This window comes from Dendrobates tinctorius, unplaced genomic scaffold, assembly GCF_039654945.1.
Source record: "Dendrobates tinctorius isolate UK_male_01 unplaced genomic scaffold, ASM3965494v1 ptg000090l, whole genome shotgun sequence".
Classification (NCBI taxonomy): domain Eukaryota; kingdom Metazoa; phylum Chordata; class Amphibia; order Anura; family Dendrobatidae; genus Dendrobates; species Dendrobates tinctorius.
In genome coordinates this window covers 7,523,298-7,541,182 of record NW_027361758.1, presented here as the reverse complement: position 1 = coordinate 7,541,182, position 17,885 = coordinate 7,523,298, and the positions used below count along the sequence as shown (strand labels likewise).

The 17,885-nt window shown below is 45.7% G+C and overlaps 1 protein-coding gene across 2 annotated transcripts in view; it reads right to left on the bottom strand.

Moving 5' to 3' along the window:
- Positions 1–17,885, bottom strand: part of DENR (density regulated re-initiation and release factor) — a 39,069-nt gene that overhangs the window by 10,668 nt on the left and 10,516 nt on the right. For both annotated transcript variants that reach the window (XM_073586040.1, XM_073586041.1), the window contains exons 4-5: positions 13,715–13,799; positions 6,786–6,866 (exon numbers count right to left, since the gene is read on the bottom strand). In XM_073586040.1, coding sequence (XP_073442141.1) covers positions 6,786–6,866; positions 13,715–13,799 — 166 coding nt within the window. The remainder of the gene's footprint in view (positions 1–6,785; positions 6,867–13,714; positions 13,800–17,885) is intronic.

Genomic DNA, 17,885 nt, shown 5'->3' with positions numbered 1-17,885 from the left:
CTATATAATTGACTGTTTCCAGCCCTGCTGCACCATCTTTGGTGGGCGACACCTAGACCGCACATTTTGGCTGCTCCGTCTGACTACGCTGCAGACAATCATGAGCCGACTAAAAGAATCAGGAACGGCAGCGGAGAAATTAAAGGAATTTGCTAGACCGGACCCTGCTGAAAGTTCACGACATAATAGGAGCACCTCCTCTCAAGCTCAGCGCAAAAATCGCCATTCTGGGGATGAGGAGGAGACGGAACAGGAGGAACTGACCCTTAAACAAGCGTCTGAGGAATTGATGCAGGCTATCTCCTTGACCAGGACATCCCTGACGGAGAAAATTGAGGATGTTTATACGGAGGTGGGGAGACTTCGTGAGCATATACAGGCCATGAAGGGGCGCATTACGGAGGTGGAGACAAGAGTGTCCAGGGTAGAAGATACCATTACACCCATGGAAGCTAAATTAACAAAGGTGGCGGGTTCCATGAATGCTTGGAAGCAAAAGGCGGATGATTTGGAAAACAGAATGCGCCGGAATAATATCCGTATCGTTGGTCTGCCTGAGCGCTCGGAAGGTCAGCATCCTGAGCAGTTTTTGGAGGATTGGCTTAAGACCTCCCTGGGGGATGAGTTCTCCTCTTTGTTCGCTGTTGAAAGAGCTCAGTGTCCCTACAAGACCACTACCCCCGGGGGCCCACCTCGACCTTTCCTGGCACGCTTGCTTAATTGTAAGGACAGAGATACCATTCTGCGACTTGCACGGCAGAAAAGCCCTATTAAGTTTGATAGTGCTGTCATTTCCATCTTCCCGGATTTCTCCATGGAACTGCAGAAACAGCAGGCACAATTCACTGAGGTCAAGAAACGGCTCAGAGACAGGAACATTATATACTCGATGATATATCCGGCCCGACTTCGGGTCGCTTATGAAGGGTCCTCCGTAATTTTTACAGATCCGGCGGAAGCGGCTGAGTAGCTGCGGTCTCACGGGGGTTCCCCTGCGAAAGAATCCTAATGTGGAGGTTGTTACTTCAGACCCACTCACTTAACGGTCTAATTGGAGCTCTCTTGGCGAGTTCCCAGATACCAGCTGTACCGGACACTGAGCTCAGTGATGGTATCCCCTTGTTTATTTTTTGATGGGGGCGTGAGACTGTGCGCCTATGTTACTGGGTTCCTGTTTTGCTTTTTCTATTTCAAAAGTTTTAATTTTTATAGTTGTTTAGTTGGAGGCTGCAGCCGACGTCAAATTCTGCTATCTGTGTGGGGTCTCTGCATCTGGATTTGGCACCTCTATGATTCATATCCAGACGGAAGGGAATGGGTTCTGAGCTGATTTGTATGACCTGGAATGTAAGAGGTATAAAAACCCCTCGAAAGAAACTTAAGGTGTTCTCACAAATTAGACATTACCGTCCTCACATTGTGGCTTTGGTAGAGACGCACCTGACCAGGGATACGGTTCGGTGGGTACAGAAACCGTGGGTGCAATGGTTTTTACATGCTTTTCACACCAGCTACTCAAGGGGAGTTTCACTATTGATTCATAAAGATGTTCGGTGGGAGGTCAGGGAGGCCCGGAAGGACCCCGAGGGACGATTTGTATTCGTACATGCGCTGATTAACTCTCAAAAATATGTCATTCTTTGTATTTATAATCCCCCTCCGGCCAATACATCAATTATCCAGAAGGCATTGAGCTTTGCTTTAAATTACCCAGACGCACATGTCATCTGCATGGGAGATTTTAACTTGGTCATGAACAGCCATTTGGATAAATTGAGACTGGGCGATGGAATACAGGGTGGGGTTCCCCCCCGGGCACATCCCAACTGTCACAGTTCATGGCGGGTAGTGGGTGGCTAGATCTATGGAGGGTGCGCTATCCAGAGACGACGGAATACACTTGCCACTCCTCCACTAAACGCACTTTGTCTCGCATAGACTACATTTTTGTGTCCATTAGTTTGGCAGCATGGGTGGATGATATTAAACATGGAAGCAGGGGGATTTCGGATCATAGTCCAGTTATTCTCAAGCTTAAATATGGGCCACTGACTAATAGGATAGCATGGAAGCTGAACCCTTTTTGGTTGAAGTTGATAACATCCCCTGATAGAACGATGGATCAGTTACATTACTTTGTCTCGTCCCACTCCGAACCCCGGCCGAAACATCAATGTATTTTGGGATGCTCTTAAAGCCTATTTACGTAGTTGTCTATCCTCTACGATTTCTCACATTAAGCGGGTGACATCGGAAGAGGATGGCGAGATGGAGCGACGTCTGAAAGACTTGGAGGCAGCCTATATATCGGATCAAACTAACAGTAATAGTGTAGAATGGCTGAACGCTCAAAGGTTATATACTCAATACACTGACACCAAGACAAAACGTAAATTATTTTTTGCCCGGCAATCTTATTTTGAAATGGGGAATCAGGTGAGTAAATTTCTGGCTTACTTAGTACGACAACATAATGCGACTAACACAATTCTACAGATTCGTGATTCGGGTGATACTTTGGTTTCCTCAACCGAGGAGATACTAAAATGCTTTTCTGACTATTATGGCTCATTATACAATTTTAAGACCGATGTGGGTGACCCGGAGTGTCTAAATTATTTGTTGGATATAGAGTTTCCTGTACTGAGTCCTTCCCAACGGGCCTTTATGGATGCTGAGTTTACTTTGGAGGAGGTAGAGGATGCCATAAAAGACATGGCCTCTGGGAAGGCCCCTGGGCCGGATGGATTTCCTGTGGAGTTATATAGGAAATATCAGGATATACTGGCGCCTCTTTTGTTGGCAGTGTTTCGAGGGATTTGGGGGGGGGGGGGATGCATGCCGGGTCCTTTTATGAGGCCAATATAATAGTTCTTAAAAAAGAGGGGAAGGACCCATTAGATTGTGGATATTACAAGCCTGTATCACTAGTAAATATGGATTATAAAATTTTTACAAAAATTTTGGCCAAAAGAGTGAACTCAGTTATATTAGATCTTGTACACCCTGATCAGACAGGTTTTATGCCGGGGAAGAGCACCTCCATAAACATCAGACGTGTCCAATCAGTGGTCCAATATAGCTCTCTGGTACCGGATAATGAATGGGCACTGGCATCGCTGGATGCGGCCAAGGCCTTTGACTCGCTTGAATGGCCTTTTCTCCGTGCATGTTTGCAGCGGTATGGATTTGGTGATAGATTTCAAAAATGGGTTAATATTTTATACATGAAGCCCAAGGCCCGGGTCATCGTAAATAACTCCATATCTGAATCATTTTCACTGTACAGGGGAACTCGACAGGGGTGTCCCCTTTCCCCAACCCTTTTTGCTCTTGCTATTGAGGCGCTGGCAATCCGTATAAGATCTTCCCCCAATATTGCTGGTATAGGAATAGCGGGTCGGACGGGTACCATAGGCCTATACGCTGACGATATGGTGATATTTATGGACAAAGCGGAGGAGACCCTGACAAGAGTGATCACTACTATAGATGAATTCAGTAAATATTCTGGCCTATACATAAATTGGGAGAAATCTACTTTGATGCCTCTCTCCCATGCTCCAGTGCCACGACTTGAGACTCTCCTCACTGCCCATTGTAACCAATTTTAAATATTTGGGTGTTCATATTTCTCAGGGTAGTAAATCTGACCTGCAGCTCAATATAAAACCATTGCTGGAGACTGTCAAGGGTAAATTTGCGATTTGGGGTAAACTTCCACTGTCTGTAGCCGGACATATTAATCTAATTAAAATGATATCACTCCCCAAGCTTAGCTACTTTCTTCAACATAGTGCGGTGGTGGTGCCCAAATCTTTCTTTGCTAATTTGAATTCCCAAATCACATCCTTTATTTGGGGGAAAGCCAGGCCTAAACTTAATCTAACCACTCTACAGAGGCCCAAGAGGGGAGGAGGGCCAGCGTTACCCAATTTCTTTTTATATTATTTAGCTGGACAGGCCAAGGCCATAAGTACATGGATGCCTGGAGGTCATCTCCCGAATTCTGAGAGTCATCTACTTCATGCTACAGGGATTAGTTGCCCACTGGGTTTTTTGGAAATGAGGAAAGTAAATGTCCCGAAGCTGCTGCCTCTGCTCCGTCTGGCACGATCGATATGGAGACAGATTAAGGGAGTGGTTAGATTTGGGGATGTTGTAGCTGAAATGCCTTTATGGGATAATGACTATCTCCCTGTATTACTCGAACATCCTTCCGCTGAGTTCTGGGTTCAATATAGTGTCTCTACGATAGGTGATATATATGATCATGGAACACTGGTATCCTTTGAGCAAATACAGGTTAATTGTGGTGTCCAGAGATCCCAGTATTTCCGTTATTTACAGTTAAGATCAGCTTTTCAATCGCACATGAGATGTATGGGTATAGATAATGCCATTTCGTCTCTACCCGATAGGGATTCTCAAATCACAAGGCCCTCAAGGTCTCATCTCCTCTCTATATACATATATGTTGTCAGTGGGGACAGATGGTGCCTTGGATTCCGTTAAGAAGAAATGGGAGGGGCTCATCTCGGATACACAGGGTGAGGAATGGGAAGGAATCTTGGAGTCACCAATATGGGCATCTCCGTCTCCCAACAACAGGATGATACAGTTATATATTATTAATCAGTCATATTTGACTCCAGTTCGACTCTTTAAGATGGGCCGATACCCGTCATCGGAATGTTTGATATGTCATTCAATAGGTGCAGACTTTATCCATATGATCTGGTGCTGTCCTGTTGTTGCGCAATACTGGAGAGGGGTGACGTCATTACTAACATCCTTGGTACAAACCCCAGTTCCCCTTGAGCCACTGATCTGTCTTTTTGGAGTGTGGGATGAAGAAGCATGGGGTCATTATGTTGGGATTTTTTTTACGGGAGACACTGTTCATGGCACGGAAGATACTACCATTACGGTGGATGGGGGGGGGGGGGGAGGGGTTCACCTCCCTCTCTTGGGTCAATCTGGTAAATTCGATTAACCCATATGAACCTACACTGTATCAGAACAGAGGGTGCCCGGGTAAATTCGAGAAGATTTGGGAGAGGTGGAACTCCTCTCGTCTCACTTTGCAGAGTGGAGATGTCGCACAGTAAACTACTCATTATATAGATGTAGGCTGCGGAATAGTTTAGTTTGGTAGATGTAGGTAGAATTTAGAAGCTAGGCAGGTTTTATTACTAGTATAATAAAATAACATAATACAATACTACAGTGATTCAGTGGATGTAATGCTTGCTTTATTTACACACAATTGATGCACATATTATGCTTCATATCTTTATATTATCTGAACTTATATATATTTTGTATCAAACTTAACATTTTGTACTGGATGTGTGTATTATATAACTGCTTATGGTTACTAAACGAATTAAAAAAAAAAAAAAAAAGGGAACTTGTCATGTGAAAAGACGCTATTAACTTGCAGATTTGGGGTTAATCTGCCGTTTAATAGCATTATGAAGCCATGTGCCCAGCTGCAGAGAGGAAATGAACTTTATTTCTCTAGTCAGTTTCCGGCTTTCAGTCATAGAGGTGCAGCTTCAGTCACCGCTCATTACAAAATGCCGGGAGTGTGGTTACAGTCGCCGCACACTGACAGCCGACGGCATAGTGATGCATTGCTGAGCTGGTTGTCCATCAGTGCCAGGGCGTGGTTACAGCCGTTACACACTGTGTACTGAGCGGTGACTGAAATGGCACTCTGATGACTGAAAGCCGGAGGCTGCCTGCAAGATTAAAGTCAAATTCCTCCTGGCAGCAGAGCTTTCAATGCGGCAGCCACACAATTTCAGAACGCTATTTAGTGCAGCAGCCAAGTGTACTGCAATGAATTAGACTAGAATTGAACCAGAAGGGAATTGAAGGTAACTGGATACATAGTCACAGTAAACAATGTTTGTTTTCATTCTTACCCCCATAGTTCTTCACTTCCTACTAACCTCCCTATTTCTGACACCTAGTAATGAACTGGTTATATTTTCCCTCCATCCTCCCCATCCATCTCACCACATTCTCAGAACTGTTCCTCAACATACAATCCCATGTGTCCAAACACAGACAGCCACCTCATGCCATCTCCAGCTCCCACCTAACACTTTCTCTGCTCCTCCTCTCTGACGGCGATAGCTCTCTAAATTCTGGTCCTCCAAACCACATCCCCACAGTCACTTCTACTTCCCATTTTTGATCAATCACAAATTTCTACAACCTTTCTAACCTTATACCCATTCACCCAGCCCCCGATCCCCCAGTCCCTCTAACAGAAGCTCTACGGAACGTTTGTGCTGTCTGCAACAAACTTTCATACAGCCATGATTTTTTTCATTACTAATAAACTCTCCTTCCTTGGCATAACTGAAACCTGCCTCACCCCCTCTGACATAGCCTCTCCAGCTGCACTTTCTTTTGGTGGATTCCATCTTTCTCACACCCCCAACCCAGTAGTAGGTATGGTGAAGTCGGTTTACTCCTGTCAGATAAGTACTCCTTCACCCCAAATCCACTGCCACCCTCCACTACTCTCCCTTATTTCAAGGTGATCTCTTCTTCAAACCACATATCCAAGCCCTATCCACTTCCTGCCGACTCCAACGCAAAAATATTTCCCGAATCTGCATACACACTAGTGCATGCCCTCATCATCTCCCACCTTGACTCCTGCAGCCTCCTGCTCTGTGGCCTCCTAACACATTAACACCATATCTGCAAGTTAACTTAAAAAAAAAAACACAACACGCTTTTGCTGATTAGAAATGTTATTTTACCTCTTTTTTGTTTTTTCTTCTCCTCCTCTTCACCTATGGGACCTGACCCCTCACCAGGAGTTTCTTGTTTGGGAGAGTTTCCTAGAAAATTAAAAATAAAATAGTTGGTGCCAGGCAATATCTACATGAAGAAAATTAATAAATAATGATAAATACCGGTCCTTTGTTTGACAGGAAAAAAAATGCACAGAAAAAGGACTATTGAACCAAAAGGCATGTATGCTGTGTGCCTAGAAATTTTGCAGTCAAAAGGGAGAATAGATAGAAAGCAGAAATCTTAAAATGTTTTGGAATTGAAACTAAATACATCAGACAATTGCATACCTTCATTACAAATAGGTTTCAACTACACAAACTAGAACCTCTTAGAAACTAAAGACAATAAGGAATATACTACAATTTTGGCACAAGAAAAGAAAAAACTGTGAGCACACAGAATATCCCAAAATTACGCTAAAAAGAAGAAGTAATCAGCAATTAGTCGTATATATCCTAATGAACAGCAGTACAAAAAATATTTTTCAAGTTAAGTGTTTCACAGGTGACGCTCACGTCATGTCTTGAGTTATTTAACCTGGTGATGACAGCATATGATGGGTGTTGCGCTCATCATATGCTCATAATCTCACACTAGATTTGTATAACTTAGAGTCCATTGCCATTGACTAATAGGTTCTCTCAGATTCAGCTGCTGTTTGTTGTGCTGACGAGAAAATTAAAATTTTGGGTAGTCACCGTAAAATCTTTCAGGGAGCCTTCATTAGCAGACACATGTAACCATGGGTGTATGCTGCTGCCACTAGGAGGCCGACATCAGGCAATATATATGAAAAAAAATACAAAAAAAAACACACCTCTTCAGTAGTACACACCCACCAGCCGATGCCAAACCAGTCAGTTAGTGTGGAAGCAGTAGGAAAAGTAATCTAAAACAAAACAGACTAGCCAAACTTGATATTTAGAAGAGAAGGTGCCGTGTCCCCCAATGAAAGCTCAGACAAAGATTCTACGGTGAGTAACCAAAATCTTCATTTCTCCATCGCTTCATTGGGGAACACAGGAAACCATGGGACGTCCCAAAGCAGTCTCCAAGTGTGTGTGTGTGTGTATATATATATGTGCATGTGTGTGCGTGTGTATGTGTGTATGTATATGTATATGTGTGGGGGGGGTAAGGGCTAACAAAATGCAAGAGCAGAGACGAGAATCTCAGATCAGAAACTAACCGCTCTAATATGCCAAACCTTTCTGCCCGGGCACAAAGTAGCCAATGAGCAGGAGGACAGTGAGTACTCTAACACCTGGAAAAGGTAAGAACAGATAACTAAGAAGCAACTTAGACATCTGCCATAGAGGCCTAAAAAAGAATGGTGCAGGAGGCCCCTAGGCCCAGATGGAGAGTAGTAATGACAGTGATGATGTTCTGTTCATTGCCAGTCTGTGTCCAGAATTGCAGAGGGATCCAGACTCGAAGACAGTTATGATGGCCCTCAAGACACGAGCAGGGAATAGGAGTGACTGAGGAATCTGCTTCTGACACATAGGGCGCCGAGATGTACTCTGACCAGATACAATATATTCTAGAAACTGATGGTAGAAGGAAAAATGGGGAGTGAGAAGGATCTCTTCCCACAATGAATAAGAGAGGACCGAACACAGGAGCACCATGACCCGGAGAAGGTCAGCAAGGGAGGGCAACAGGGCAGGTCTGGAAGAAATAGTCGGCGGAAGGTCTTTCCAGGGCGCAATGACTTAAAAAGGGTACAAAGAAAAGGGCAGTAGACCGTTCAACACCAGATCGGGATCCCCAAGGTCCACGGGAGGTCACTAGAAAGTTAATAAGCATGCAAAACCCACAGGAAAACTAGAAAGGATAAAAGCTAGTTTAGTTTGAAAGTAAAGTAGAATCTTGCCCTTAGGGAGCTGAAGAACAAACTAAAATCAAGGCCTGACATAAGGAGGTCAGAAGGGAGAGAAGAGGAAGGAGAGAATAAGACATTCCACACTTAGGCCACAATCAAGACGTGACTGGAGAAACAGAGGTTGAACAGAGGTTCATGAGCCAAACTGTGAGAGAGAAAGAAGGGAAAATAGTTATAGTGAAGAGGATGCAGCTGGAAACAGATATGGATGTTTTCAGAAGGAGACTAAGAAACAGACTACTTGTGCAAGGAGGACGGAAGGAAAGGGAAAGAGATGAAGTGTTGAAGAAAAATATGCCGAGTTGTAGAATTTGGAAGAGGACTGAAAGACCCTGTTTGCCTTTGGATCAATATTGGGTATGTTCCGCCATAAACAACTTTGGACGAGACAACTCCTGTAGAGTCAAGAGAATTTGTTCGGATTTGATTACCGAATCTGAATTTGCCATATTCATGCCATATGGGTACCCCATTTGCGTCGAATGTATGTTTGATGATCGGTTCCGAACTTATTTGGTAATTTCTACTCTCATTGACTCTAAATGATGTTCGGTTGTGTTCAACGAATATTGCAAAAACAATATTCACTGCCGATCGTATTCGGAACCAAATTTGAACAAATGCGCTCAACTCTAGAGACAACCCTTCTGCTGTCAAAGGCTTTTTGCAGGTCGGGAAGCAGGTAGAACGTAACTAACTGTGGACGAATGAACTGCTGAAACACCAGCAGACCTTGTCAGTCCATGACCAGATACCTCTGCTGAGGAGGACTATGATAGAGTTCCACCTTGGAGGGAGCAGAAATAGTTTGTAAAGTAAAAGATGAAGAATGGAGGGTGGCATACCTAGCCTACACGCAATAAAGTTCCTAGCCGACAAAAAGGATGTCCGTCAACACAAACTTCCTTCGCTCTGGAGGGGTCCTTTACGAGAAAGGAGGGCAGGACACAGTGACTAAACTAAGGATAATAGAAGGCTCGGACGAGAGGGCATTGGAAGGACGTTAGAGCGATTGAGTTCCAAGAAGAGTAAAGAACACTTCTTCAGGGAGAGAAGGGCTGCTCGTGTTTCAAGAAGGATACAGAACCCTTCTTCGGGGAGAAAAGGACTGCTCATGAAGAACCAGACAACTGAGTCGCAACCGATAAGGAGGGTGAGGAGCATGATATGAAGTGGGTCTGCCTCGCTAGATAGCGGACAGAGCACTTAGGTCGCTGCTGTAACCAGTCCTATGGTACGTGGTAGATTGTGTGTCTCTTTTACCGAATAGCGGACAGAGCACTTGTCTTGCTGCTGTGATAGGCAATGTGGTCCGTGGTAGAGGACATGTCTGACTCAATGGATAGTGGACAGTGCACCTGGACCGCTGCTGCAATCAACCATGAGATATGTGGTAGATAGAGTGTCTGATTCCCTGAATAGTGGACAAGAAACACAGACCGCTGTTGCAGTCGACCATGAGGTTCATGGTGGAGGGTGCGTGACTTAAATGTATAGTGGACAGAACACTAGTACCACTGCTGCAATTGATCAAGACATATGTGGTGGATGATGCATCTGATTCACTAACTAGTGGACAGAGCGTGGTCCGCTGCTGCAAAATGAGGTAGGTGGTGTGTCTGACTCACTGGATAGAGAACAGAATACTAGAACAGAATACTAGAGCAGCTGCAGCGATTGGCCCTATAGTATATTACGACTGACTCACCGCGGATGGAACACCAGGAGAGTGAGGGCATAAATATGAAAAAAACACTGCATTGCTGCAGTCAAGGTTTGGGTACCTAGCAGAATTAAACAGAAGAGTGGCCCCTGAAGTCAGACTTTGTTGTGCACCGTACCCACGTATGTGTCTTGAGTCATGTTTTGTCTCACTTTTTGCGTTTTTTTTTTAAATTGGGGGGGGGGGGGGGGGGCTCCTGGAGGAATTGGATGTGATAAGAGATAAGCTTTTTTTCAATAGCCATCTACAGGGCAGCTGGGGATCTGGAGATCTTAGAACAAAGGAAAAACTGCTGGTGAGAACAGGAGCCTCAGTCAGCCAGAAACTGGCCCAAGCACTGATAGTTCAGCTATAGATGCAGCTCATCTGTCATCATGTAGCAGTGGAATGCTGGCATCTGGGAAAGAAAGATGGAGCCGAGGAAAGGGCGTCGTCATAAAGAGAGCACTGGGTTCCCGTGTGTCAAAAGAAAAAAAAGGCTCTAAGCGCCAGCGTGTCCAGGGAGCAAGGTGCATTGTAGATAGATGAGGACAGTGGACGGGGAGCGCGGGAGAGTCTACGTGACTAATTGGCAGGGTTAGGGAGGCACCAGACACCGGGGAGAACCAGGGGAGTGTATGGCTGCAGCTGCCCCCCCCACCATTCCCTCTTATCTTCTGGGGGCTAAGGGAAGAGGATACTTGTCCTGTAGGACTCGGCATCCATCTTCGCAGCATGATGGGGAAGACCGTCATTAGGTGTCCCAGATGCTGTCAGGCGGCTGGTTCAGTCTTCCAACCCTGCACGTATGTCTCTGGAGTGCGCACAGGCATGGAGGTAAGGACCAGTCCACTCTTGATCTGTTGGGGAGATAGGGTCCTGCCAGATGGACCTGGGAGACAACAGTAGTGATGCAATCCCACACTGTGCTCTCGGTTGTTGGGGGCTGAGATCAGAGTGACACAATTCCACTCTGTCGCCCTTAGCAGCCTAGAGGGCTGCTTCACAAGCTGTATCTGAAAGAAAAATGGAAATTAATAAACCAAACAAACCTAAGGTAGAAACCAGCTAAACTGGTCGGTTTGGCTCCGGTCGGTGGGGTGTATACTACTGAGGCGAAGCTAACTTTTATGGCCTAGTCTCAGAATCCTAGTGGCAGCAACATACACCCCTGGTTTCCTGTGTCCCCTAATGAAGCCAGAGAGAACAGTGCTGCATGCAGACAATATCTGTGACAAAGGCTCCCAGCAGAGCAGCCAATGCAGTTGAGAGTACAGTCATTATTACCAGTAGCACTTGAATGGTGCAACACACATGCATCAAACAAAAATAGCTGTCAGCTGCCACTTTGGTAGGATCAACTGTCACTGATGAAGCCGGACAGAAGGGCCTAATCCCTTATGCAAATACATAGTGTGCAAGATACCCATCCATAGCAGGAATCTGAGGCCAGCCTAGATTTCTGCCACCAAAAGTATACGTTGGTTTCCAATCCAACATGAAAGCATAGTCTTAGCCCTACAAGTGAAGGTGGCACAGCACCTTAGGAACAAATCTGGTCATCAGTATGAAAAAAAAAAAAAAAAAAAAAAAAAGAACTGATTGGACTAAAATAATTTTTTAAATTGGGTTACATTAAAAATATTGCACGTTAGGCCTGTTATAGCATTGTTTTGCAATTTCTATCGATGGCTGGAGTTTGCAACTCTTATCTGCCTGTTCCAGAGCTGTTTTATGACCAAAAGCTTCAACACAAACTTTATGTACTTTGTGGTCATAAATGAGCTGAGGAGGTCAGAAAATAAACATGCCATAAAAAATAAAATTGACATTGTCTCCTGTTTAAAAGTCAACCAAATTACAAAAAATAATTTTTTTTGCCCAAAACACATGCAGTAAATAAATGAAATACCCCATGCATGGACTCTTCTGTCTTGATATTTTAAGCTTGTATAGTAAAAAAAAAAAAAAAAAAAAAAAGAAATCTGGATTTTAATTTTTTGCCATCATTTTATAGCCAGATTGCAAATTGTTTTATAAATGACTACGGTAAGTAGGATGGTAAAGTCAGCAAGCCAAAAACTGTAACATTAATTTATAAATAACGGAATATTTTTTTTTCATTTTAAAATGTGACTGTACATAAAATAGCAATTTTTCCAAAGAATGGCACTCATTAGTGAAACGTTAAATTAGCATTCTTCATTGACAGATGCTTGGCTAAATAAAGCTGCAGATGCCATCCTGAATGATGGAAACCACCGTCAAACATTAAGCAGTTTTTGCTGCGGTGTACAGTACCTTTATATTCTATGGAAAACAAAAACCGCAGTGCACAGAGTGCGGATTTTTCCGCGCGGATTCAAAACCGCAGCAGGTCACTTCTTTGTGCGGATTCCGCTGCGGTTTTACGCCTGCTCCATTGTAGAGGTGTCAAACCGCAGGTCTTTTGACCTGCGGATTTTGCAAAACTCGTGCGGAAAAATCTGCAGCGTGTGCACAAACCCTTTAGGGAACCTGTCAGCTGATTTACGCTGCTCAAACCGAGACCAGCGCTGCTCTTGCAGACATTTACTCTGCAACACTGCAAACACTTATCAGCCGGCCAGGAACAATACGACTGAGACATCCAAGTGAAATGTCCGAGTGCTGCCAGATTTATTTTTATTTGTTTTAATTGGACGGCACACTGACCCATTGGGTTAAATGGATCTATTTAGATATTTAAAATAAAATTGCTATCTATGAAACTCACAGTATGCGCTATCTTGATCAGATTTGGTGGCTCAGAAATTGACATAATGGATCTGTGTTTTTTCTGATATTAACAAAAAAAAACAAACAAAAAAACAAAAAAAACAAACACAAACTCAGGCAGTACACGGACACTGCACACAGGTGTGTGAATGAAGCCCAACATATAAATGGCTGCAGTAACAAATCCTGAGAATCAGCTTTCAAATTAATTTAAAGCACAGTAGATGTTGGGAGTTTTCCCCATTATATACTACAACATCGCCATAGGCGAACATTAACCAAGCAGAGGCTGAATGTGATTTCTTTTGGCCTCCATCTGTGTAACGACGGTATATAGGAAAGTAGCAAACTGCGCTTTACTATATAGAGGAACAACAGAAAGAAACATATACCATTGACAGTGGGACCCTATGACGGACGGATGCCTAAGAGGCATTTTTCTTGCTGTTCAGGAATATGACCCCTTGTCAAAAGATGCAAGTCTTCACGGCAACGACACAAAAATGACAATCATGATGTACAAAGAGAACTATACAGCAATCACTTACCTAACGTAAGTTTAGCAAACTCATTTGGAAAATTCTTCTCTAGCCATTGCCTGCACTTCGTAACATCGGGCATGTATTCACAGTACTAAAAGCAATGAAATATACGTGAGGCACAGCGAGTACGGTACGTATCTAACTATAAAGCATAGTCAAGATCCTCTTCGACCATTTTTAAGTTCTAATCAAAGTACAGATTCTATTATATTTTGTATTTACTTCTTAAACGAAGTTGTCCTCTTAGGGCGAGCTCCTTCCATATTCCCTTTGAGGCATGCAGACATCATACAGCAGTGTTCCCCAACTCCAATTCACAAGAGCCACCAGCAGATCCCATTTTCAGGATTTTGCAGAGATTGAACAAGTGATGGAATTATCACCTGAGCAATACTAAAGCTATAGTGAAAACATGAAGTATTGGGGGGCGGGGGGGGATCCTGAGGACCGGAGTTGGGAACTCCTTCCTCTTTGATAGTGTTTCCCTTCACTACATTAGCCAAACAATTAGGCTGAGTTCACACGTGGCGTTTTTTTCGCGTTTCCGCGGCGGTTTTAACCGCGCAATTTTGCCGCGAAAACACGAAAAATAAGCATTCCATGCATTCCTATGGGATTCCGCAATGCTGTGCTAATGCTGTGGTTTTTACCGCGGCGGAATCGCTTCGCGGTAAAAACCGCAGTATGCTCATTAATTTTGCGGAATCGCGGCGATCCCGCACCCATAGGAATGTATTGTTCCGCTTACTTCTCGCATGTGGCTGTGCACACCATGCGGAAAGTAAGCAGAACAATTGCAGATGGTACCCACGGTCCGGAGGAGAGGAGACTGTTCTCCGGGCTTTGGGTACCATATCCCTGTAAAAAATAGAATTTAAAATAAAAAATATTGTTATTCTTACCTTACGACGTCCCGCGCAGCCTTCCCGCCTCTCTCCACGCTCTCGTTCCCAGTAATCCTTTGCGAAAATGCCCGCGATGGCGTACGTTCTCGCGGGATCGCGAAGTCTCGCGGTCATTCGCGTGACGTCATCGCGAATTACCGCGAGAACGGACGCCATCGCGGGCATTTTCGCAAAGGATTACTGGGAACGGCTGCGCGGGACGTCGGAAGGTAAGAATAACACCATTTTTTTTTTACATTTTATCTTTTACTACTGATGCTGCATAGGCAGCCTCAGTAGTAAAAAGTTGGTCACACTTGTCAAACACTGTGTTTGACGAGTGTGACCAACCTGTCAATCAGTTCTCCAAGCGATGCTACAGATCGCTTGGAAAAGAGGGATTTTGGGTTCTTACCGTAAAATCTCTTTCTTGGAGCCTTCATTGGGGGACACAGAATACCATGGGGTGTATGCTGCTGCTGCTAGGAGGCTGACACTATGCAAAACAAGAAAATTAGCTCCTCCCCGGCAGTATACACCCTCCGACAGGCACCAAGCACCTCAGTTGGTGAAAAAGCAGTAGGAGAAGCAACCAAAAACCATGAACATATGTACCAACCCAACAAGGGACTCGAAGACCCAGCACGGTACAGCTTAAACGGGGTGGGTGCTGTGTCCCCCAATGAAGGCTCCAAGAAAGAGATTTTATGGTAAGAACCCAAAATCCCTCTTTCTTTATCGCCTTATTGGGGGACACAGAATACCATGGGACGTTCCAAAGCAGTCCCGAGGGTGGGAACAGCAATAAAAGGAACGACAGAAGGAAGGGCTTAGGTCGGCCGGTGCGCGACCGCCGCCTGCAGAACCTTCCTACCAAGAACTGCATCAGACGAGGCCTGGGTATGAACCCTGTAGAACCTCGCAAAGGTGTGCAAAGACGACCAGGTCGCGGCCCTGCAAAGTTGTGAGGCCGAAGCCTAGTGTCGCACAGCCCAAGAAGCCCGAACAGCCCGGGTGGAGTGGGCTTTCACTCCCGGAGGGGGCCGTTTCTCCTGAAGTCGATAGGCTTCCAGGATGGTAGACCGAATCCAGCGAGCAATTGTGGATTTGGAGGCCGGAAGACCTTTCCGGCGACCCTCAGAAATGAGAAGCAGGAAATCAGATTGGCGAAAAGAAGCGGTCCTGGCCAGGTAAACACGCAAGGCTCTCACTACGTCCCGTTTGTGGAGCGACTTTTCCAGAGGATGAGCAGGCGTAGGACAAAACGGACGATATCTTCGTTAATGTGAAAGGGAGATACCACTTTTGGAAGGAAGGAAGGAACTGGCCTAAGAACAACCTTATCTTGGTGGAGGATAAGGTACGGAGAACGACAGGATAAGGCCGCCAGCTCAGAAACTTTCCTGATGGAAGTAATGGCGATTAGAAAAGACATCTGCCATGAAAGAAAAGACAGAGGGATGTCCGGGATTGGTTCGAATGGCGCCTTCTGGAGGGCGCCAAGAACAAGATTGAGATCCCATGGATCTATCGGAGAATGATGAGGAGGAGCCACATGGGCGACTCCTTGGAGAAAAGTCTTCACTTGCGGTAAGGAAGCTAGATCCTTCTGGAAGAGGATTGCTAGGGCAGACACCTGGCCTTTGAGAGTACTGAGGGATAGGCCCGCATCCAAACCAGATTGGAGGAAACGAAGAATGGATGGAATGGAGAATGACAGTGGAAGAACATCGTTATCATCGCTCCAACGGAAAAAGGCCTTCCAGTACCTATGGTAAATGCGGGAAGAAGCTGGCTTCCGAGCCTTGATCATGCTCTGAATGACCCGGCTGGAAAACCCTGAATCCTTCAGAATTGCGGCCTCAACGGCCATGTCGTTACACTTAGAGACTGAGAATTCTGGTGGTAAAAAGGGCCTAGCGAGGGAAGATCTGGACGGTCTGGAAGCCTCCAGGGGACGTCCACGAGCATGTTCACCAACTCCGCGTACCAAGAGCGTCTCGGCCAGTCTGGAGCCACTAGGATGACTGGGATGCCCTCTGACTTTATCCTTTTTGACCACTCTTGGAATGAGGGCAAGGGGAGGAAACAGGAAAGGCAGCTGGAACTGGGACCACGGAATTACTAGGGCGTAGCAACCGACGGCTAGAGGATCCCTGGACCTGGCTGCAAAGTGAGGAACTTTGTTGTTCATCCGAGATGCCATGAGATCCATGTCCGGGGTGCCCCAAAGCTGGCATATCTGACTGAAGACTGTGGGATGAAGGGACCATTCGCCTGACGCTAGACCTTGGCGACTCAAGAAGTCGGCTGCCCAATTTTCCACCCCTGGAGTGTGAACAGCGGAGATCGCCAGAACGTGACGCTCTGCCCAGCGCAGCATCCTTGCCACTTCTGACATTACCTGCCTGCTGTGAGTACCGCCCTGGTGGTTTTTGTACGCCACAGCCGTGGCGTTGTCTGACTGAATGCGGACTGGTTTGCCTACGAGGAGATGCTGCCAACGAAGGAGAGCAAGGAGGATTGCCCTGATCTCCAGAAGGTTGATGGGCAGTAGAGTCTCCTAGGCGTTCCAGCGCCCTTGGGCCGTTTTCTGATGGTAAACCGCCCCCCATCCTATGAGACTGGCATCGGTGGTGAAGACCTGCCACCGAGGCGGAAGAAAAGACCTTCCGCGGAGAACTGACGCCGGCAATGCCCACCAAGTCAGCGATTGTCTGACTGAGAGGAAGAAGAATGGGGCGGGCCAGAGAAAACGAGGTCTTGTCCCAGACTGACAGGAGGAACAGTCGGAGAGGGCGAGAGTGGAATTGTGCGAAGGGCACTGCTTCCATGGAAGCTATCATCTTCCCCAGGACCCTCATGCAGGACCGAAGGGACTTGATCCTCGAGCGTTGTAGGGACTGGATCCTTTTGGAAAGGGTTGAAAACTTGTCCCTCGGTAGAAACACCCGGGCTAGATTCGTGTCGAACTCCATGCCCAAAAAGGTCAGACGTTGGGTAGGGCGCAGGATGGACTTCTCCTCGTTGACTATCCATCCGAGGCGGCTGAGGGCATCCAAGGTTATCTGAAGACTGTGAAGACAGTCTTGGCGGGACGAACCCTTGATCAGGAGATCGTCCAGGTAAGGAATGATAAGAATCCCTCTGGATCGAAGGATGGCCCTGACTGTTGCCATCACCTTCGTAAAGACACGGGGAGCGGAGGCTAGTCCAAAGGGGAGGGCCGTGAACTGATAGTGATTGTCCTGAATCACAAAGCGGAGGTATCTCTGATGCCGCAGAGAAATGGG